Below are 22,359 nucleotides of genomic sequence, written 5' to 3' on the forward strand. Positions count from 1 at the left end.
AGTAAGAAGCCAGCCTGGGGCTTCACACCAGGCAGTTTGGCTCCACAGTCTAGACACACCAAGACGGTGACTGAGAACCCCTGGGGACAGGTCTCTGCGCGCCGTCGGGACTGGCTCATTCTGTGCAGCCTCAGCTCAACACACAGTAGGGTCATGCCTGGGAGTCTCTGGAAGTTTGTGAGCTCCGTGCACACGTGTGCGCCCACATGTGCCTGCGTATTTGCACAGGGCATCCTTTGGGAGCCAGGCTCTGTTGCGCACACAGTAGGCACACGTAGCACACAAAGCACGTGCACACAGTAGGGCCAGCCAAGGGCAGGGGGAAAATAAGGGGTGCCGGGGTGGGCACCCAAGAACACCTGTGATCCCTGGGGGTTGCCTGTGGCATTCGGAGGTCCTGTGAGTTCTGAGAGCCCTCGGGGAAGCTGGGCCTGAGGCTGGGCAAGGGGGCATCAGGGGCAGGGGCTGTGACAAGCTCAAGGCTGTCTAGGCCCCAGCTCCAGCCATCCCAGTCATGGAAGGTGGGGCGAGGTGCTCCCTGCACCCAAAGATGACATGAGGCCACTTCCAAGAGGGGAGGGTTTATTGGGAGTAACTGATCCAGGGTCCTCAGTGCGGTGCTGTCCCTCCCCTCGGGGGCAGGGCAGTCCAGTGTGTGTGCCCTGGGCGCTGGGATCAAGGGGGACCCAGGAGGGTCGCAGGCATAGCAGCAGGCAGAGAGGGAATGAGCCACCCCCACAGGGCTCGCCCCCAGCCCAGCCCCAGGGGGACCCTCTCGAGGTCCTCAGGCATCCACAGCCGAGCTGGGAGGGTCCGGGGGCGGGCAGCGCCGGTGCCGGAGAATTGACTTCTCCTCCTCCTGAGGGGACAGGAGTGCCACACACACGTATCAACACGTATCACAGAGCCCGGGATGCTGGTGCATGCCGCTCGGCATGCATCAGCCGTGTCACCCCACCTTGGGGAGGGCCTGGGCCACTCGCTCTCACCATCTCAGAGGCGGTGCTGGGGCTGGCGCCCTCGGGAGAGCCCCCTTCGTCCCGCGAGCAGTCAGGCCCTGCGTCTTCCTCATACTCTGTCAGGCAATCCGACTCCTCTCCTGGAATCAGGGAGCAAGGTGAGGTGTGGGGCCAGGGGCCCACCAATCCCAGGCCCAGCCCCACCCTCCTAGGAGCGACCTGGGCCCCTCACCATCAGCACAGCCGTCGGAAACGTAGCTCGTGGGGGGCTCAATCCGGGACACGATCTCTGCCAAGTCGGTGAAGCCAGAGCTGGGGAAGGCCAGCACCTGTGGAGTGCAGGTGTAAGTGAAGGTCTCGGGGCCTCTGCGGGATCCTGGAGCATCAGGGCCTGTGGTGTTTTGGGAGCCCGAAGATCCTAGGGGGAGTTCTCTGGTCTGAGGGTCTCAGCTAAATCCAAGGAGGTCTGTGGTCATCTGAGACAGGCTGGGGTAATCTAGTTTTAAGAGTGGCCCCACTGGGGTAGGTCACGGGCTTACATCTGCACGGCGGCTCTCATTGAGGTCAGCAGACCGCCGGTCCGTGAGCATCTTCTCAATGATGTCGCCCCTGCTCCAGCCGCCAAACACAGCCTTCCCGTACTGGTAGCCCACATCCTGCAGGAGGCAAGAAGGCTGAGGCCATGCCCGCAAACCCCACTCCCCTAATGGTCTTCTCTGCCTCACCTTCTCTCCTCAGCTCTGTTCTGTCGACCTTTCCTTGGCCTCTCAACAGCCTGATGCTCTGGGGGAGCTGGCATTTGAGACTAAACCTATTTCAGAGCCAGCCATAGGTCGCACACTTGTCCCCACGCTTCTCATCCTGTGCCCCTCTCAGACATTACCAATCGTCTCATCCTGTGCCTGTCAGACATTACCAATCAATCTCTCTACGTTCTTTCCCACTCAGCCCCGTGCAGTGTGCCAAGTACCAAATGGCCTGAGATGATGTTGTGTAAGCTTATTTCAAGGTCTGCAAAAATGCAATACGTCTGTAGATATCACCATCTCCCGTGCCCGTGACAGACATCACCAATCCATCACGGCACACTTTCCTAGTGAGCCCAGAAAGGGGGTCAGACTTTTTTACTCAGGGCTCTGGTCAGCAGCTCCCAGTCAATTTCAGCTGGCATGGGCTAGGACATATTTTTCAGGTCAGTGGCAGGTGACATATGCACTGCTCCACACCTCTCCCATGCTTGTGGCAAACGTTACAAACTGACCAATGTTCTCATTCCCACCGATGCAGAAAATGGCTTTAGAAATCGCTAGACAGTGCTTCAGGCAGTGCAGCTGGCACATAACGGGAATCTTAGTTCTTACACGGCACATACACAGCCACATTCCCTTGCCACACGCACTGCAGACATCACAAATCAATTACCGTTCTGTTCCTCACAGATCCCATCTGGGAACGGAGCCCTAGAATCCTTCCCCTCATGTTGCTCTGGGCTCTAAGTAGTAAAGCTCTGTCAGCCCACCATACAGGCACCATGCCGCTCCCACCCGCTCACATAGATCTGGTCGAACTTCCCGAAGTCCATGGTCTTGAAGCAGTCGATGGGCGGGCGCAGGTACTCGCAGTAGGAGCTGGACTTAACAACCTCCAGCTGCCGCACGCAGGACACGTAGGCCAGGCGAGACTGGATCTCAGCCATGTCTGGAACCTTGATCTTGTCTGTCCAGGGGTTTAGCCGCTTCCACAGCAGCCACCAGCCAGACAGGCTGTCCCCGTAGGTACTGAGGTCCGTCTCATCCTGGCTCCCCACATCGATGGCGATGACCGTCTTGGCACCCATGCTGCGGGCGATGTCCGCTGTGGGGCCGGGGGCAGTTAGCAGGTGGCTCCCCGCCAGAGCCCAGGGCAGGGAAGCTCAACCCAGTCCCACAAACACCATCACGCAAAAGGTCACACACGAAAAACCATGCAAACAAGCCGGTATGCAAAGGGCATGGGCATTGATGCCCATGACATTGAGGAGGTAGGGTCAGACGGTGGAGCTTTTAGGTCTGGGGAAGTGGGGCCAGAGGGCTGGAGAAGATGGAGGTACAGACAACGTCGCTGGGGAAGAAACACAAAGTCAGACACGTGGGTGGGGGGGGGGGGGCAGAGGTGTGGGGGGAGTGATAAGGAGAGACAGGGTGGTGAGGACACCAGGAAACGGAGAGGCAGGAAGATAGAGTCACAGAGGCTGGAAGACCAAGGGGCAAGAAAACAGACACGGAGACGCGCGGACGTCAAACCACAAGGGAGAGACATGCAGAGATGCAGAGACAGCAACAGAGATTTTCTGGGCAGAGATATCAGAGATTCGGAGGGAGAGAGGATCTGGGGGGAGATCTGGGGCTGAGACGGGGACAGAGAACAATGAACAGGAACAAGGAGGTTCACAGAAACAGGACAGAGGGGTGAAGGGCGGGTGATGGCCCGGTGAGGAGGCCAGTGTGTCTGTGGGTCTGTGTTTCGACGTCCGTGTGTCCCACTGAGTGTCCCCGAGTGGGTCTGGGAGGGCCTGGAGGGATGGGGACAGGGTCCTGCAGCCAGGAAAGAGACCTGAGTCTCCATCAGACTTTGCCTGAGTCCCTCACGAGCTTGTTTGTGTGTCTCAGAACATGTGCCCACGTCCGTGCGCCTGCACGAGCCTGCACACGCCTGCACACGCCTGCCACCTGTGTGTGTCTCCTGTGTGTGTGTGTGTGTGTGAGCACGCACACCTCGGCGTGTGTCGACGTCTCTGTGCACCCACCTGGACGGCCCTCGCAAGTCTCCTAGCGCCTGTGCACCTACGGATCTGTGCACACCTGCTCACGTGCGCGTGGCTGTTAGGCTGTGCGTCTGTGCAGAGCACCGATGGCGGGGGTTTGCCAACGTTTCCCGTAAGGGGCCACAGAGAAAACAACTCCGGCTCTGCAGCCACGTGGTCTCCGTCACGACCGCGCTCGACTCTGCCATGGCGGCACGGGAGCGGCCACGAGACGGAGAGTGAACGACTGGGCGTGGCTGTGTGATTTCATTTGCGAAATCAGGCGGGGGGGCCGGATTCGCTGTCGTCTGCTGACCCCCCCACCCCACCCCAGCCTGCGGGGCCCGGGAGCGTGCGTGTACCTAGCCCACGCGTCTGCGTCTGTTCGTATGCGCTCGCTTCGGGGTATGTGAGACGTCGAACTGCACAGCCGGCCGCCTGCCATCGGCGCGGGTGAGGTCAGCAGGTAAGCGCGAGAGCTTCACTCGGTCGCACGGGTGCCCGCCATCTGTGCGTGTGCGCTCGTGTGTGTCTGTGGCAGCGTGGAGGGACGGGCGTGCGAGGGTGTGGCTTCCCAGGCGCCTGTTTGTGTGCCTGCATGTGGGCCTACCTGCTCACGCGTGTGCTGCGCGCGCTTCTGCGTGGGAGCGAGGGGGCAGCCACTTGCCTGGCAGGTTGTTGATGTAGCCGCCGTCCATGAGGAGGTGCCCGTCCTTCGGGTCGCACAGCGGGGGCAGGTAGCCCGACAGCGTCATGCTGGCGCGTACGTATCGCCACAGGGAGCCTGCCCGGCGGGACACACAGACACAGACACGCACAGACACGCTCAGACACGCTCGGAGGCCCGGCCAGCCCGGTGGGCTCGCTGACCTGGCACGTTGTTGACGTAGCACCCATCCACCAGCAGGTGCCCGTCCTTGGGGTCGCAGAGTGGGGGCAGGTAGGGACAGTAGGAGGCGCTGGCCCGGACGTAACGCCACACGCAGCCTGCGGGGATGGCGGTGAGGGGGTGAGGGGCCTGACTAGCCTTCCAGCCCCCCACTCCTGAGGACAGACATACCTGGGGCCTCCGGGGCATTAGTGGGTGGTGGTTAGTGCTCGGCCCTCAGGCCGGGGCGGACGGTCACTCATGTTAACAACGTCCCAGATGCTCAGCTGCCCTCCCTGCACCCCCTCCCGACATGGCCACAGAGGTTGTCGTAGGGCCGGCTGGGGGCACCCACCATCTTTGTGGACGCGCATGGCTGAGGCGGTGATGTCCGTGGTCACGTTGAAGTACGGCAGCCACAGGTCCTGTGGGGACAGGGACCAGGGTGGCAGAGGAGTGGGGGCTCCCGCAGGGAGCAGCAGGGGCAGGGCAGGCAAGGGAGGAGGGCACACCTCGATCTGCTTGTCCTGGAAGACGCGGTGAATGCCGCGGTTGAAAGCCGACCCGGTGAACATGGAGGTGACGGGGTACGTGAGGTCCAGCACCGGCTCCACCACCGAAGTCATGTTCTAGGGGCAAGGAGGCCAGTGAGGGTCAAACGGGAGTCGCGCGGGGTCACTAACAAGGGGGTCACAGAGGGCCCTGATTGGCTCCAGCTGGGGGCCAGGTCACTAACCAGGAGGTCACAAAGTCCTGGAGGAATCCGCTATTGGGGTCCAAGTGGGGTTCACAAATTAAGTCAGGAAAAGGGCAGAAAGGGCTCAGGAACCCTTTGGGGTCAGGTTTCAGGGTGCTCCTCCTGCGGTGGGTGGGGGTGGGCCTGTCCCCCACCCCTCCTTCCCCCCTCCCCTCCCCTCCTTCCTCCCCCCTCCCCCTCCCAACACACACCTTGGCCCACTCCCGGGCCCGCTGCTTAGTGCGGCTGGCGCTTCGCTCCTCAGCGTACAGGGCACCGATGAAGGAGCCGATGGACGTGCCGCCCACCAGGTCGACTGGGACCCCTGCCTCCTCCAATGCCTTCAGCACGCCGATGTGTGAGCAGCCCCTGCAAAGGGGAGAAAACCCAGGGACTCCCTGGAGATCTCCCACCCCCGCCCCCCCAACCAAGGACTCCCCTTCTCCCATCTCCCCAGACAACCAGCAAGCGCCAGCCCCATCCCTATGGGAGGGCTCCGAGGGAACAAGCCCCACCCCCCAGGCACCGCAACCCCACCCTTCAGGACAAGCCCCACCCCTCACCTGGCACCGCCCCCGCCCAGCACCAGGGCGATGGTGTTGCCTGTGAGCACCCGTGCCAGGCGGGAAAAGTCGCTGTGCCGGTCCGCGCGCCTCGAGAAAACCTTCTCATAGAGCTCGTGCTGGGATGCAGGGGGCGGGGGGCGCGGGGGAGAGAGAGGCGACGCATGAGGATGGGGTGCAGGAGGCGGTACCTGGGCCTCCGCGGCACCGCTCCGCCCCCACAGCCCCTAGGCCCCGCCCCTAGGGGTGCTCCACCCACCCCCCACCCCCACCCCCCGCCGCCCGCGGGGGCCCCTCTCCAAGTGCAGCCCTCACCAACTTGGCTGGGCTGCGGCGAGAGAAGAGGCGGCGTGGACAGCGCAGATGCAAGTGCCCGGAGCACCAGCTCCGCATGTTGAGCCACTCGACGGTGCGCGTGGGGCCCGCGCCCTCCTCCCGGTGCAGCAGCACCAGCTGCTTGAGGGCGCGCACGGCCGTGTTCTCCAGCATCTGCTCCAGCTGTGGGGTAGCGGAGGGTGGAAGTCACTGATCGAGGGTCATTTCCTCCCCGCCCCCCACCCCCCACCGCCGGCTGAGCTTGGGTCCCCGCTCTCTTAGCCCCACGGCGAGGGTGTGCGGGGCCCGGCACAGGCACGGGAGGGCGGGGTCACTGTGTGCGGTCTCCGGACCTGGCCAAGAGTGGGCTCCTGGTCACCCAGGCCCACGATGAGGATGCAGTCGGCCTGGCGTAGGCAGCGCACAGTCCAGGGTGTCAGCGACGCGTCGGTCTGGTACAGCACTATGCGGTGGGCATCCTCCTGCTGGGCCAGCCACCCCGACAGCCGGAACTCTTGGATGCTGGGACAGGGGTTGAGGGTGAGCCATCCTGGGGGCTGGTCGGGGTCCCACACCTCCCGGAAACCATGCAGCTCCATTCCGGGTTGGAGGGTTGCAGGGGATCTTAGACCCCTGCATCCGCGCCCTCCAGGGGCAATTCAATCCACGGGCTCCCATTGACCGGAGGATGGGGCGCATGCTCCTTGGTTCACAGCCCAGAACTCAACCAGAATTGAAAGAATTCTGGGCTTCAAGTCCATCCCCACGTCCTCAAACCCCAAATACATACCTATCCAGGGCAGAAGCCCCTAGGCGGGCCCGGATGATGTCACTGTTGAGGAGGAGCGTTGGACCTGGGGACGGGTGAGGATGAAGTTAGGAATCCAGGCCAAGAGAGAGGGGTGCAGGGTTGCGGGGAGTGGTGGGAGGGGCAGGGAGGCTCTCCTATAAGAGAATACCCCCCCCCCCACTCCCAGGTCCACCCCACCCTCACTGGCCAATGCTCCGCCCACGTGCGCCCCGCCCCGCCCCATGGCCTCTAGCCACGCCCCTTTCCCCGACTGACCAATCGCTTGCAGAGCATGCTGCAGCTCCAGGGTGAAGGCCACCATGGGCACCTCGGCGCACACTGGCAGGACCGCCACGGTTGCCAAGTTGCTGGCTGGGTTGGTAAGTTCCGAGTGAGGGGGGACGCCGAGTCCCGAGCCTGCTGAGTCCCGAGTAAAGATTTGTTGTGCAATCGTGTCCGGAGGGTAGACCTGTCTCCTCCTCCTCCTCAGAAATCCCGGCCCCTCATCCCCTAGCTGAGGCCTGGTGAAGCCACAGCAAAGGTAACGGCTTCGGTGCTGGTCCCTCAGCCTCACCCCGTCCCCCGTCTTGATAAGACCTACCCATGTGAACTTCGATTTGGGGCCTAACCTCCTCAACAGGATCCATCACATAACTCTACATTATGTGTCTGCATGGACGGATCCGTGCCCCCACCCCATTCTGGCCTTGGTGCCTCTGTCCACTGAAGACCTTGAACGCAAAACTAGGCAGAAACATCCGCTTGCTTCTCAGTTTCTCCACTAACCTCCTACACCAAGCCACGAACCCCTCTCTCTTGCCTGGACCTCTCACTGCCTCCTCCCCTCCAGATGCTTCCCAGTCTGAATAAGCTTAAATGCCCCTCCCAGGCTCCAGGCCCCGGCCTCCATTTCAACCGCTCGCTCCCTTTCATCCGTGAAGTGGTCCAAAGCCCCCAAATCCTGTGTGGCTCTTCCTAGTTCCCCTCCAAGCCCTGTCTCATTTGTCAAGTCTCAGCTCATCGTCCTCAGAAAGGCCGCCCTCCCTCCGCTAGTCACATTCCATCAAGACCTTTTGTTTTCTTCACTGTACGTATCAGCTTGTGACATCAGGCCTTTTCTTTGTGTTTTTCAAATACCTCGCTTGTGGGGCGCCGGGTTGGCTCAGTCAGTTAAGCGTCGGCTGTGGCTCAGGTTATGATCTCCCAGTTGGTGAGTTTGAGCCCCGCATCGGGCTCTGTGCTGACAGCTCAGAGCCTGGAGCCTGCCTCGGACTCTGTCTCTCTCTCTTTCTGCCCCTACCCTGCTCAAACTCTGTCTCTCTCTAAATTAATTAATTAAATTAATTTAATTAAATAAACATTAAAATACCTTGCTTGTCGAGCTGTAAGCCCTTTTAGAAGCTTTGTCTGCCTATGCACTCTCCCCACTCCCGTGCCCAGCACAGTGCCTAGGACGTTAGGTACTCCCTGGAAAACTTTTCTGTATTTCATCAACAGAGAGACTCTCAGGGGTCTGAAATCTTGACGTTTCTGCCCCTGCGATTGCCCCAGAATTGCGACAAGGGTGGACGGATGGCCTGATGGAAGTGAATGGGCATTTGTATACATGGGCCAAGACTGGGGGGAAAAAATGTCAGGAAAGACCCTGGGCGTGGGGGCGGTTCTTAGCCAAGGGTCACCACTGCCCATCCCCCATCCAGGCATCAAGGCCGAAGGGGCCTAAGAAGACCCTGGGGATAAAGAAGGGCAGGCGTAGTGGTTGCTGGGCTGATCCAGGGTCGGCTTGCCCTCACAGAGAATCTCAGCCCCATACTCCCTCACGCCTGTTACCCGACTCCATTCCCCGAAGGACCTAACTGAAGGAAACACACCTCCCAGCAAACGCTGGAACAGAGAACCACTCCTTCCAGCTTGCCCGTCACTTCAGAAGCCACTCCCCAACAAGACCCTTGACCCCCCCCCCCCACCCCGACGGACTTCATTTCCCAGCATACTCCTTTAAGGACTCCTTCTACAGTGGGCTCAAGATGTGGTCCCTAGCCCGCCCCGTAGGCCCGGACACCCACAACCGAGTTTGCCACTAAAGACTCTGCCCTTCAGCACTGCCGACACTTTAGATTCCATTAAAAGCATGGCCGGGGGTCTAGGTCTCCGTTTCCCCCCTGCCCAGGAACCCGAACTCCATCCCCCTCCCCGCCCCCACAGCAGGCACCGGAAACCCATCAGATCCCCCCTCCCCCTTCAAGCCCCACCCAGAGCGTGGTTTCTACGCCCGACTCCATCTCCCAGCATGCCCAGGGCTTAGGGCTCCCTCTCCCGGCGTGTTCTAGGCTTACGACTACATCCCCCAGCATTCCCAGGGCTGCCGGCTCTCACCCGGGAAGGGTCCTTGCAGCTGCTGCAAATTCCCCAAAATTTTCTGGCTTAGCAGGTGGATGAGGCGGGTTACGACCTGGGCGTGGGAAACCGGCGTTCCAGTGAGACGAGAGGGGCAACTTTTCCCTCCTCCTACTCGGTTGCCTGCGTACCCCTTACCCGGGCCCCGACCCCAAAGAGCCCTGCTCTTACTGGGGGGGTTTCCACCTCCTCCCTAGGGCTCTATCTCCCCCCCCCCCCATTAGGCCCTGCCCCCTCGGGCCCTCCCCTCCATTAAGGAGACCAGCCCGCACAGCACCCAGCAGCACCTGCGGGTAACGACGTTTGATGTGGCCCAGGGTGCCCTCGGGGAGTTTGGCCAGCTCCGTGTCGCGCACCGCGTGCACCGTCGTGGCACGAGGCTGTCGTGTCAGCGCCTCCACCTGGGGGACCGCGTGCGTGACCAGGGCTGCTTGAGCCGGGAGGTCCCGGGTAGGAAAGGGGAAGCCGACCGTGGGTGCAGAGAGGAGGCGGTCCGGCCCTACCCCGACGGTCCCCCGATATGGGATGGAAGATCAGGCCCCACGACTCATTAGAACGTCGGGGAGAGGGACCCATGCGGCAGGGGTCGGCCGGGGGTGGGGGGGTTGTCTCCTCTTCTGATAGAAGTCTGGGGAGGAGACCCATGAAGACTCCCCACCCCAAGAAGTCGCCCCCTCCTCCCACCCACGGAAGGGAGCCGCCATCACCGTCCCATCAGGCTACCTGGGACGCCGTGTTTGTTGGGAGGAGCGGGGGGCGGGGCGCTTACAGAGTTCGGAGGGCGGTGGGTGGGCGCTTACCACGCCAATGAGGTCGCCGCGGCCGTATTCGCCCACCAGCTCCTTCTTGCCGCTGCCGCGCTGGATGACACTGCGCAGCCGCCCATTGAGCACGATGTAGGTGCAGTCGGAGCGGTCGCCCTGCCTGGGGTGGGGAGCGGGTGAGACGGGGTGGGGGCTGCCACGGGGTGGGGGCTGCGTCCTAGGCAAGGCCTGAGCTGCACCTGTACAAAGCGCGTCCCGCCTCCACCGCCGTCCAGTCGATGGCAAAGTCCATCTGGCGCACGAAGGGCGACATCCTCGCGGCCACCGTGTGCGCGGCGCTCAGCACCACACTGGGCTGTGCACGCATGATCCTACAGGGGACAGTGGGGAGTGCGTGAGCCGGGGGAGGGGAGCTGGAAGGGAATGTCCTTGGGAAGTGGAGAGGGCCTGTGATGGCCTGGTGGTGGGAGCAGAAGGGCTCAAAGCTGTCCGGGGAAAGGCACTGGGCATGGGGGGCGGGGGGGGGGGGGCGGGGGGCTCTGCCCCAGCACAATGGGGTCAAGTCGGGCCCTCCAAGTGCCACTCCCACCCCAACACTGGGGGGGGGGGGGGGGCCTCCCGCCATACTCATAGAAGTCAGACTTAGAGATCCTCAGGAAGGTGCAGTCTCGCTGGGCTCTCAGTGTGAAGATAAGGGGCTCCCCGGTGAGCACCGCCAGCTGACCCACCAGCTCTCCGGGTTGTGCCACGAACAGGCACACGTCCTCCGCCTTGTCGATCATGCGCTGATACACGTGCAGGCAGCCCCACAGCACAAAGTGCAGGCTCACGTCCTGGGGGGCAGAGGCAGAGATGGGCACGGGGGCAACACTCCCACCCTCAACTCAGCTCAGTCCACCCCGAGGAAAAGCTAAGGAAGGAAAAGTTAAAGGAGGGAGGAAACGCTCTGCAGCGCTCTGAGCTGCACAACATATCTAATTTCCACTGGGCACCCATGGTAGCCATTAGTAACGGATTCACAAAATCTGAGACCAGATTAAGGCCCATAAATTCTTTTTTGAAGATTTTTTTTTAAAAAAGTTTACTTATTTTGAGAGTGAGAGCGTGCACAATCAGGGAAGAGGCAGAGAGAGTGGGAGAGAGAATCCCAAGCAGGTTCCTTGCTGTCAGCACGGAGCTCAATACCCACAGACCATGAGACCATGAGATCATGACCTGAGCTGAAATCAAGAGTTGGGCTCTTAACTGACTGAGCCACCCAGGCACCCATGAGATTTTTTTTTTTTTTTTTTAATAATCTCTATGCCCAACACGGGGTTCAACTCATGATCCTGAGATCAAGAGTCCCATGCTCAACCGACTGAGCCAGCTAGGTGCCCCAAGCTCCATAAATTCTCTCCAACATAGCCAGCAAGAGGCTGCAAGGGCTATGGAGGGGGGTGGCATGGCTGAGCTTAAGCCCTCTGAGTTTATGCAGAGCAACCAGTTTGCCCATGGAAGAATAAATTTGGACCCTTACCTCACACCATATAGAAATGGATCAAAAGACATGGAGGTAAAAGGTAAAACTGTAAAACTCATAGAAGCAAATATAGGGCTCAGTCTTTGTGACTCTGAATTTGGTGAGGAATCCTTAGATATGACACCAAAAATATGAGCAGCAACACAAACTTGATAAGTTGGACTTAATCAAAATGAAAAACTCTGAGTTTCAAAGGACACTGATTCAAGAAACTGAAAGGACAACCCAGAGACTGGGAGAAAATACTTGCAAATCCTGTATCTGCTGAGGGTCTTGTATCTGGAATACATAAAGAATTCTTACAACTCAATAACAAAAAGACAAATGACTCAATTTTAAAAAACGGTCAAAGTCTCAGAATAGACACTTCCCCAAAGAAGGTAGACAAATGGCCAGTAAGCACATGAGAAGATGATCAAAATCATCGATCACTCGGGAAATTCAAATCAAAACCATGAGGGGCACCTGGGTGGCTCAGTTGGTTGACTGATTCTTGATTCCAGCTCAGGTCATGATCCTGGGGTCATGGGATCAGGTCCCGCGTTGGGCTCTGAGCTAAGCATGGAGCCTGCTTGAGACGCTCTCTCCCTCTGCCCGTCTCCCAGTCGTTCGTGCACGCGCTCTCTCTCAACACAAAAAACACAACCACGAGACGCTACTGCACGCACTGGGATGACTAGAATCAAAATGTGTTACAGAGGATGCAGAGAAACTACAACTGTCCCCCACAGCTGGTGGGAAGGTGAAAACAGAGCAGCCGCTTTGGAAAACAGTCTGGCAAAAGTTAAAAGCAGTCTACGGGGCGCCTGGGGTGGCTCAGTCGGTTAAGCGTCCGACTCTTGATTTCGGCTCAGGTCATGATCTCACAGTCCGTGGGTTTGAGCACCGCGTGGGGCTCTGAGCTGACAGCCTGCCCAGGGTTCTCTCTCTCTGCCCCCACCCTGCTTGTGTGCTCTCTCTCAAAATAAATAAATTTTAAAAAGAAAGTCATTAAAAAATTTTATAGTGTTGATGGGCGCACACCTCTGTGAATGTACTAAAAACCACACACTTCTCTTTAAATGCATGAATTGCATAGTATGTGAATTAGATGCCAAAAAAACTATCCCCAAATATATATAAATATATATATATGTATATATACACACACACACACATATACATACATATATATATACATACATGTATATACACATACACACACACACACACATATATATACATATATATATATATATATATATATATATATATATCTCCTTTGCTCCCAGTTCCCTTGTTCCACTGCATCTCCTTTTGTTTCCTAGAGGTCAAATATCCTATTTCCACCACAGGACATTTGCACAAGTTTTCCCTCTGCCTAGAAAGCTCTTTTCTGCCCCTTGCCCATAATTAATTCCTCCCCCTCCTTCCTCCTTAGCTGGAGGTCACTTCCTCAGAGGTGCTACCCTGCCTAAGCCAGATTTCGTAAAGGCAAAAACATCTTTTATGTGTATGCACTAAGCACACGGTTTTATAAGAACTGGTGTAATTCTTTTGAACACAAGGTCTGTCAGAACTGTGGGTTTTCCCAAGGGCAGGGGCCTTACTGGTATCTCCTGCCTCTACAGTCCCAGGACACACACACACCTGCTGGAACCCTCTAAGAGAATTTCCAGATTCGGTTTCGGATATGAATGGGGGTTGCTAAATTAATCTGCCATTTTGTCGTCAGATTGGGAAACAAGTCTCTTCACTGCAGGACTTCTCAGAGCCTTGAATATGCTAATAGAGCTTCCACAAAGGGATTAAATAGCCAACATTCCAGAAACCTGTTTGAGCCCAGATCCCTTGTTTGTAAGTAATACAGGTGTTCCAAGAAGCACACTTTGGGCAATACCTGTGTAAAGCAGAGTTTCATAACCTCGGGACTGGATAAATCTGCTGGGGGGGGGGGGGGGACGACTGTCCTGTGCATTGTTGCATGTCTGGCCTTCACCCACTAGATGCGAGTAGCACCCTCCCAAGTCAATAAAAAATGTCGCAACACTGGCAAATGTCCCTTGGGGGGTAAAACTGCCCCCATTTGCAAACCAGTGGTATGAATTTCTGGAGGGAGAGAGACACAGCAGATTAACATCCCTGACAAAGTTCTGAAGAGCCCCCCCCCCCCCCCCAGGAGCCTCGCATGGTTGTAGACCAGTCTGGTCCATTAGCAGGCCAGCTGGGACTGGGTTGAGGCCCCTCGTCAGCGCCCAGGGGCCCCCCACAAGAGCTGCAGCGTGACCACACTTCCTCAGCCCCAGATTGCGAAAGCCGCACCCAATTTCCTCTGTAGAAAGGAGCCCAACCTTGCAATGAGCAGCTTGAGGCCTCTGCTCAACCAACAAGTCAAGTGACAGAACAGTATCTCAGCCGGTAGCAGGTGGGCCACCCCCAAATCCACACCCCCCTCCCCAAGCCTGGGGCCCCCCTGGCCCTCCCCTGAAGTGGGGTTGCAGTCTCAGTGCCTGAGTCCTGTCACACCCCCCCCCCCAATCTCCCCATGAGCTGCTCCGCCCCCTCCCCTGGGCCTGTCACCCTTGAACACCTCAGGTTCAGAACTATTCTTTATCCCTCATGACAATTCTAGCAGGTAATTACCATTGTCACCCCATTCTGTAGATGAGGAAGTGGAGAACTTTTCCGATGACATGCCCAAAGTCACAGAGGGAGTCAGGGCAGAGTCTGATTGCACCTCTGGCCCCCTCAGTCCAGAACCCTCCTCCTCCTCCTCCTCCTCCTCCTGGCTTCTGGACTGTGAAATCATGACTAGGCCTCAGTTTCCCCACGTGCACACCAGAGGGACTCCCGCGATACGCTTTCCTACACTTGCTGGGTGCTACCAGGAAGCACTGAAATCCAGCTCCAGGGGCTGGTTCACGGCCTCTGGGTCCAGATTCTGATCCACACACACTGATCGCATACCCACCCCAGCAGGGGCCCAGGACGAGAGGCACACAGGATGTGAGCGCATACTGAGGAACGGAAAGGTCAGAAAATATAAGTCACAGGAGAGGCCGGGGCAGGTAAGAGAGATCTAGGGGTCGGGGGTCCTATGATAAAAGGTTCAAGGGCTGGAGAAGAAAGGTCGATAGGTCCAGAGGACATAGGGATCAGGGTCATAGCACCTAAGATCAGTGGCGGAAATCACCTACTCGGGGATCTTCATACAGGGTCAAAGGGCAAGGATCAAGGGTCAGAAAGAGGTCTGGGGTCAGAGCTGCGTTAGAGACCAGGAGTTAGCCTCACCTGGTCCCCCTGGCGGGCGATGACGGTGCCAGCTTTGGCATGATGGAGCAGGACCCGGCTGTTGAGGAGGGAGGGGTCCTGGAGGGAAAGCGGGGTTGAGATGGGCCTGTCCGCCCACCCCCCCCCCACCCCGACCCTCCACCTCACGTGCCCCAGGACCCCACGGCCACCCACCTCGATCCGCATCAGTTTGGCCAGCTCCCGCTTCGCCGCCTCAAAGATGCTGCTTGTCTGGCGTCCCTGGTAGGGCCCGAAGGGGCAACCCCCCGTGGCCAACTCCTCCTCACAGAAGCTGTGCTCACAGGCACCCGCTGGCTGCTCCCGGGGCTCCTGAGTGGGGGTCTGCATGGGACAGGGCCTGTGACCTCTGTGCTCCCACCTGACCTCCTCCCGAGGACGCCACCGTGTACCAGGCTGGGGTCCCGGGAGGGCGCTGGGGCAAGGTGGGGGAGAGGGCAAGGCCTCACCCGAGCGGGAGCCGCCTGGGGCCCCCCTGAAGCCTCTTCCTGCAGGGACACGGAGATCCGGCCACGCTCATACGCCATGTCAAAGTCCGAGCGGGGGCCACCCTGCAAGCCTGCCGTGAGCAGGAGGCATTTTACAAAAACAACAAAGACGCGAGTGACCACACTTGACTTACGTGCCGAATCCCGTCTCTGTGCAGACAGGACTACTCCGTGACCGCTCCCTCCCGCAGAATCCTTCCTAACCACCTCAGTGATTACCCGCCAAAAAGCCACGCGAGTGCTGCCAGTATTCCCACTTCACAGATGGGGAAAATCAAGACCGGAACCCCTACATTCAACCCGGAAGCCTGATGGCCTCCCCCGCTCCCCTCCGGCGCCCCAAACCTGAGATGTCCACTGGCAGGGAGATGCAGCGACTCAGCAGCGGGGCGGAGGGGGCCTCCAGGGAGGTGGGCTTCACCGGGTCCCCTGCGAGAGACACATGTTCAGGCTCCGGCCCCTCAGAGCCACCACGCCTGAAGCTCGGATGACGCGGTAGGGAACTAGGAAAGTGATTCCAATGGCTCCCTGAGGCTAGGGATCCCTAGGGCACCGGACAGGAGTCAGACCCGGGTACCCAGCTAAGGGGTCCCCGGGAGAGGGCTGGGGTCCTCTGGGATACCTGCAGGTCCAGGCAGCGGGGCCCCAGTGGGGTCAGGTGGCCGGCCGGGAGTCTCCCTTGGCTCCTCAGTGGCGGAGGCGCTGACCACCCGCTTGGAGCCACGCACGGGGCTGGTGCGGGCTGGGAGGCCAGGGCTGGGGAAGAGGCGCAGGGGCTGGATCTCCTGGGGACAGAGAGCACCCTGGTGGTACCACCTGGGAGGCACGCGCCCCGCCCCCAGCCCCGTGTTCCCTGCGCTCCTGGCACAACTCACGTGGCTGAAGAGCTCATTGGTCAGACCCAGGTAGTTGTGGAGCGCCAGGAAGGTAACCCGCTGCAGCCTCACCATGATAATCTGCGGGGGCGTGGTCGGAGGGGGCGGGGCCGGGGAGAAAACTGGAGGTGAGACACTGCGGGACAAGAGCTGGATAACAGGAAGGCTGGGAGGAAGCATTACGGGGCTGGGGTGGAGGGAAGGTCCAGGTCGGCTCAGCAGCGAGGGGCTGACCTGGGGCAGAGGGCCAGCCAGGGAGAAACCCACAATCGGGTGGCAGAAGATGCGGGGGAGCAGGTGTGGAGACAGCTGGAGGGAGGGGACAGGGCCCCCCCTGGAGCTCTGCCTGCTCAGGGCCCATAGCACAGCTTGAGCACCAATTGGCTGCTGAGTCCCCCAGCCCACAGGTGCCCGCGGCGGTCGGGCAGGTGGAGGGAGGCAGAGGGCCCGCTGACCTGCACCACCCGCACCAAGCTCTCGGGGTACTTGGTGAACACGGCAGAGAAGGCCTCCACTGGCAGCCGCAGCACCGTGGAGTCTCGGGCCGCCCGGGCGGACACAGTGCGCTGGGGGTGCTGGTGGCCCTGGGGAACGAGGAGACTCAAAATCAGGGGCTATGAGCCCCCTTCCCGCGCCCCCAGTCCTTCCCGACGCCAGTGCCTCGAGAACACTGGCGGCACCCCAGGGAACTATCGGAGATTGGCGTCCCTGAGATGACCCTCTCCAAACCAGCCCTCCGACTTTGTCCTCACAGCCAGCCTCCTCGCCCCCCAAGATCGACCACTCACGGTGATGACGTCCAGGATGCTCAGGAGGCTGTTGACACTGTCCCCAGGGACCACTTCCTTCACCACACACTCCTTCCCGTCCTGAGACACCGAGAGGGGAGTGGGGGGCTGACCACGGCTGTCCCCACCCTGCCAACAGGCATTCCACCCCCTGACCACACCACTGGCTCTCGACCTCACCACCCAGTGATCACTGACATCCCGATCCCGGCACCCACCAAATCTTTGACCAGCATCCATTTCCTAGGCATCACTGTGACTGCCGATGATGCAGACCACCCCGACAGCTTTGGGCATTCATTCCCAACTCCTGCCTGCACAGCTCAGAAGACTACTACCCTGCTGACTGACAGCAATGCCCATCCCGATAACCAGTGCCCATTCCCCCTGCCCATCTCCCTCTGGTGCCCCCTTGGGGGGTCCACTCACAGGCCCTGGCAGACAGAGCTCCAGCAGCCCATCCTGCACCACATAGATACTGGCATCCGGCTGGCCTGGCCGGAAGACGTAGTCACCCTGGCTGAGCCGCTGGAAGACCATGTGTCGGCAGAGCTCCAGGAAGAGCGGCTTCTCGAAGTGGCCCAGCACCCTGTTGGATGGGGGAGGGAGGAGGAGGAGGAGGAATGCAGGAGGTCAGGCGAGCCCCCCAGCTCTGCAGCCCCCCGCCTGCACCCCGACACTGACCGGACATTCTTAAGCATGTAGAGCACCTCGGAGGGCAGGTGGGAGTTAGCCAGGTCGCCCTCCGTCAAGTCAGCTTCAAGCACCGCGGGCGGGGGCTCCTTCCGCTGCAGTGTTGGGGCCTCTTTTTGGATGCGCAGGATCCTGGTGGGAAGAGAAGGGTGCAGGGGGCGGGTAGGGAGAGGGCTCGGGCAGACCTGAGACTCCACACAGCCTTTCCCCCAAATCACAAAAGACAGGGATCAGCAAACTCTGGCCTACTACCCACTTGTGTAAATAAAGTTTTATCGGCACACGCGCAATTCACGTTCGTTTATGTTCGTTTACATATTACCTGCGGCTCCTTCAGCTCAACAGCTAAGTTGAGTAATTGTAACGATCGTATGACCTGTAAGGCCTAAAATGTTTACTGATCTGATCCCTCACAAAATGAATTTGCTGATTACTCCTTCACTAATTGTAAGCTTCTGAGGTGGAACCTGTAGTTAGGCAGATCCCTGACGTAAGATACGGGCTGCCCCCCAAAATAGCACCTCTGTTCACCATGGGACTCTGAGACCATCTTTCTCAGCACAGACTAGACCCTGACATAATCTCTCTAATGCAAACAGATCTCTGGGGTGGCTTCCATCATATGAGGTGACCCCCGGTACAACTGTTTTTGTTGTTTTTTTTTTAATTCTTTTTTTAACGTTTATTTATTTTTGAGACAGAGAGAGAGACAGAGAATGAACAGGGGAGGGTCAGAGAGAGAGAGGGAGACACAGAATCCGAAACAGGCTCCAGGCTCTGAGCGGTCAGCACAGAGCCCGACGTGGGGCTCGAACCCACGGACCACAAGATCATGACCTGAGCCGAAGCCGGACGCTTAACCGACTGAGCCACCCAATCATCCCCCGGTACAACTGTTTTGATCTTTGCAAAGATCCCTGAGCTAGCCCTTATGCCCAGATATCAAGAACCCTGAGATGATGCCTTTGATAGTCACGACTCCCGAAATAGCTCTTATCACGTGTGGAGAGTACAGATATAGCTCCTCTGCTAACCATAGACCTGGGAGAACCCTTCCTGGCAAGGCACAGTTACTACTGAGATGATCCCTCCCCTGGTCACAAGACTCCTGACATAGACCCTTTAGTATGACCAGACCCCTGAATTAAACTCCATGATACAGAGAAATCCAGACATGGCTCCTTTTCTGATCAGAGAGATCTTGGGCTAGCCCGTACCCAGTTCACAGAAAGCTGAGATAGCCCTCTGAAGGTCATGACGTCAGTGTAGCTCCTTAAGGGTATGCACACACTGAGACCACCCCCGCGACATAAACACACACGAGATATAAACCCTCAACTGACCACAGAGAATCTAAAGCTACCCATGCTTCTCAAGTCCTAAAAAGCTGTGTGATAACACAACTGTTGATCATGAACAGCCCTGGGATGACACCCTCAAAACAGACCTTCAGGTATATTCCATGATGTCAGGAGACTGACCTCAGAGCCAGCTTCCAACTTAGAAAGATCCCTGGGAGGGCCTTTCTCACAGCCTCTGAGATAGCCCTTTGCTGATGACATGGGCCCCAGACATGCCCTCCTATGCTTCTTAAAGCAAGAAGATTCTTGAAATAACTCCTGGCGGTACAGAAATGCTTAAGACAGCCTCCTTAGTGTGGGAAGAACTCTAAGGCAGGTAACATAGAAAGATGCTTTTTGACGGAGAGAAATTGCAAAGATACCCCCAGAACGCAAAAGCTAGAGACAGCCCCTCCAGCAGGTCACAGAAACACCTGAGTGAACCCCAATGAATCACTTCTTGGGTGGGGAGACCCATGAACTAGCCCACACGGCAAACCAAGAGGCAGACCCCTACGTGTATTATAAAGTGTCTGAGATATGGGCTGGAGGTAACGGGCTCACGGACACCCCTGTGGTAGGGGAACATAGCTGAGAGAGCCCTCGGGGCACACAGACACCACAGACAGCCTGTCTGGTGTGGGAGAGCTCTGAGATAGCCCCTCTGAGTCCGTGGGGTTCAAAGAACCCTTAGATAGGCCCTTTGCTGTGGGCTGATTACTCAAAAGGTCCCTGAGATGGTCCCCCAGCGCCAGGTACACCCAGTACAGCCTTACTTCTTGGCAATGTTGAGCATCTTAAGTTTCTTCTTCATGCGTGGCCGGGAAGTGGTGGAGACCGAAGCATCCACCAGGGAGGAAGTGGATTGTGATACCTAGGAGAATTAAGGATGGGGGATGGGTGAACTGCCAGTTCAGACCTAAGGGAAGAAGGGACCAGATCCAGAGACGCTTACTCAAGGAGGGCGGGCTTACTAAGAGGTGCAAGAGGGAAAGGGTAGAACCTCTGTGTGGTCGGCAAGGACCCCAGGAGGTCCCAGACTCACCTTCCGCATAATCTTCCGACCATAGAAAAGCACTTTGTCCCTCTTCCGGAATCGATACCTGGGACCATCCGGGGCTGGAGTCTCTGGGGATAAGTGGGGAGAGAAGCACTCTGAGCTCCGCGCAGACTCCACGCGACCAGAGATGAGGACCCTGCCTGGAGACTCCCGTAAGTCCCATCTCTACTGCCTCAGGACCCCGGACATTTCAGCTCCCTACGCCGCAGCCTCCCCGGAGGGGCCCTCCGGGTCCTCACTCTGCACTCGCAGTCTCCGCACCAGCAGGAGGATGAATACGGCAGTGACCAGCACCGCGACTCCAGCCCCAATCATCACGCCCAGCACCTGCGGGATGAAGGGCACTGGCTGCGCATCGCATATCCGGCCTGCCGAGCCCTCCACGGAGGCCGGGACGCCCCCGTCCCCATCCCACTCCGCCAAGTCCCCGGCCCCCGAGGAGGTCACAGACGGCCCGTGACTCGATGCCCCCATCTGCAGAATGGGCCGGCGCTGCTCCCTCCCCGGGGGCGCAACTCTTTTCCGGCGGCACCGCGACCCGCGGTGCACGCCGGGAAACGTAGTTCCGCCAGAACAGGCGTAACCAAGGTCTCACGGGACCGCGATGAGCGCTGAGCATTTCGGGAATTGTAGTTCCCGCAGCGCCACACCTCCCCAACCCTTACCATTCCGGTTTGCAGCGGAGCCTCCATCAGTTGCTTCAGACTGGGAGGCAGGTCTGGTAGCCCCGAGTCCTAGGGAATACGAAGTAGAAGGAACCGGTGCAAGTCGTCGCTCTGGGCCCCCCTCTCCCCTGCCGCAAGCCCTGCTCCTTACCATGAGCCTTGCCTCTTTCGTACGGGCCACCTGGATGGCGTTGCTGGCCAGAGGACAGCTGGAGGGGCACTGAAGAGCAGAGAAGTGGTGCAGGTGGACCTTGAGTCCCGGGCTAGGGAGGGGGGGGGGGGGTCCCTGGTTCCCCGCCTGGCTCCCGTCACCCATATGCTGGGCCGGCAGACGCCCCAGCGGTAGAGCCCCACCCTGGGGCTAAAGGGCAGCCTGCCAGACACCCAGTCAGCAGCCACTGCACGGGCGCCCAAGAGGACCGACTTCCTCCCGCAAATGGCCCCTTCCTGGCTTCTTCCCTGCGGGATTGATCAATTCTGACCCAGCAGACGCTAGGCCGCACCCCCCTGCGAAGGCTGGATGGACCTTCCCAGGGAAACTGGGGTCTTCAAGCCATGGGGGGTCGAGGAGACGACTGGCTTCTGACCTAAACCTGCCCCTCGGGAAACCCACAGGCCGGGGCGCTGGGAGTGCTGCCGGCAAACTACCACACAAGGGGTCCTGGGGTGATGTCGAGGTCTCGGAAGGATCCCGAGATGCTCGGAGTGGGGCGGGGTCACAAGGTGTTCCTGGCTGATGTTGGAGCTTTACTCTCACGCATTAATAAAGTTATGGGGTCTCTGACAGTGTGGAGCATTACTGGAACTTTGGGAACGATGCTGGCGCCATTACTGACACGAAACCAGGGATGCTGGAATTACCGGGGGTCACTGTAAAGTTGCCGAGATTCCCAGGAATACAGGATTGTTACTGGGGAAACTGGGAGCTGGATGGGCACGTCCCAGCGGTCGTTTGAGCTAGAGAACCGGCCTCGGGATGAACGCTGGAATATTACTGGGGCTTTTCTGAGGGAATGAGAATGTTTCTGGCACGGCTGGAGTACTAACGGAAACTTGGGGGAGTCACTGAGCCCTTTAGAGACTACATGGAAAATTTACGGAGAACTAGGGCCCTTTCACCCTAGCGCACACCCAGCTACCCGCGTGGAAACACCTGCCGGGAACTAGGGGAGGAGGGGGATGGGAACATAAGAGAGCCTGGGACTACCAGAAATCGGAGGACAGATCTTAGGAAAACCAAGGTCTCGCTAACGATCCCGGAAGGGACGCGTCTGCGGGGGCGACGAAAACCCGAACTCACCCAGGGGGCCGCAGCCAGGCTCCACTCTGCGCCAACACCGGTAGCTTTCCGCCCGGCGCCGCAGGCGCGGCCCCTTTAAATTATTCACCACAGGGCGCCCCGCAGCCCCGCCCCCCACCAAGGGTCCACTGTCTGGCGCAGCCCGTTACGCTGTTTGGCGACGCCT

The 22,359-nt window shown here is 58.9% G+C and overlaps 1 protein-coding gene across 7 annotated transcripts; it reads right to left on the bottom strand.

Moving 5' to 3' along the window:
- Positions 1 to 565: 565 nt before the first annotated feature.
- On the bottom strand, positions 566 to 22,307 carry PNPLA6 (patatin like phospholipase domain containing 6). 7 transcript variants are annotated; one of them, XM_045496492.1, is made up of 35 exons: positions 22,194 to 22,307; positions 21,045 to 21,113; positions 20,894 to 20,962; positions 20,468 to 20,555; positions 20,214 to 20,296; positions 19,945 to 20,042; positions 17,820 to 17,960; positions 17,565 to 17,724; positions 17,136 to 17,216; positions 16,803 to 16,931; positions 16,348 to 16,428; positions 16,095 to 16,257; positions 15,818 to 15,901; positions 15,434 to 15,543; positions 15,141 to 15,308; positions 14,967 to 15,044; positions 10,802 to 11,007; positions 10,414 to 10,545; positions 10,211 to 10,334; positions 9,698 to 9,811; positions 9,390 to 9,465; positions 7,290 to 7,430; positions 7,014 to 7,077; positions 6,577 to 6,745; positions 6,224 to 6,406; positions 5,909 to 6,027; positions 5,558 to 5,714; positions 5,122 to 5,238; positions 4,965 to 5,034; positions 4,409 to 4,525; positions 2,512 to 2,813; positions 1,499 to 1,615; positions 1,192 to 1,288; positions 990 to 1,099; positions 566 to 859 (listed from the first exon to the last, which is right to left on the bottom strand). In XM_045496492.1, the coding sequence occupies exons 2-35, from the start codon at positions 21,045 to 21,047 to the stop codon at positions 785 to 787; spliced, it is 4,026 nt and encodes a 1,341-aa protein (XP_045352448.1). In that variant the 5' UTR covers positions 21,048 to 21,113; positions 22,194 to 22,307; the 3' UTR covers positions 566 to 784. The 7 variants fall into 7 exon arrangements, with proteins under 7 accessions (XP_045352448.1, XP_045352447.1, XP_045352443.1 ...); XM_045496491.1 differs by having other exon boundaries at positions 7,290 to 7,433; XM_045496487.1 differs by lacking the exon at positions 22,194 to 22,307 and having other exon boundaries at positions 21,045 to 22,084.
- Between the last annotated feature and the right edge of the window lie 52 nt (positions 22,308 to 22,359).

Source organism: Leopardus geoffroyi, chromosome A2, assembly GCF_018350155.1.
Source record: "Leopardus geoffroyi isolate Oge1 chromosome A2, O.geoffroyi_Oge1_pat1.0, whole genome shotgun sequence".
NCBI lineage: Eukaryota > Metazoa > Chordata > Mammalia > Carnivora > Felidae > Leopardus > Leopardus geoffroyi.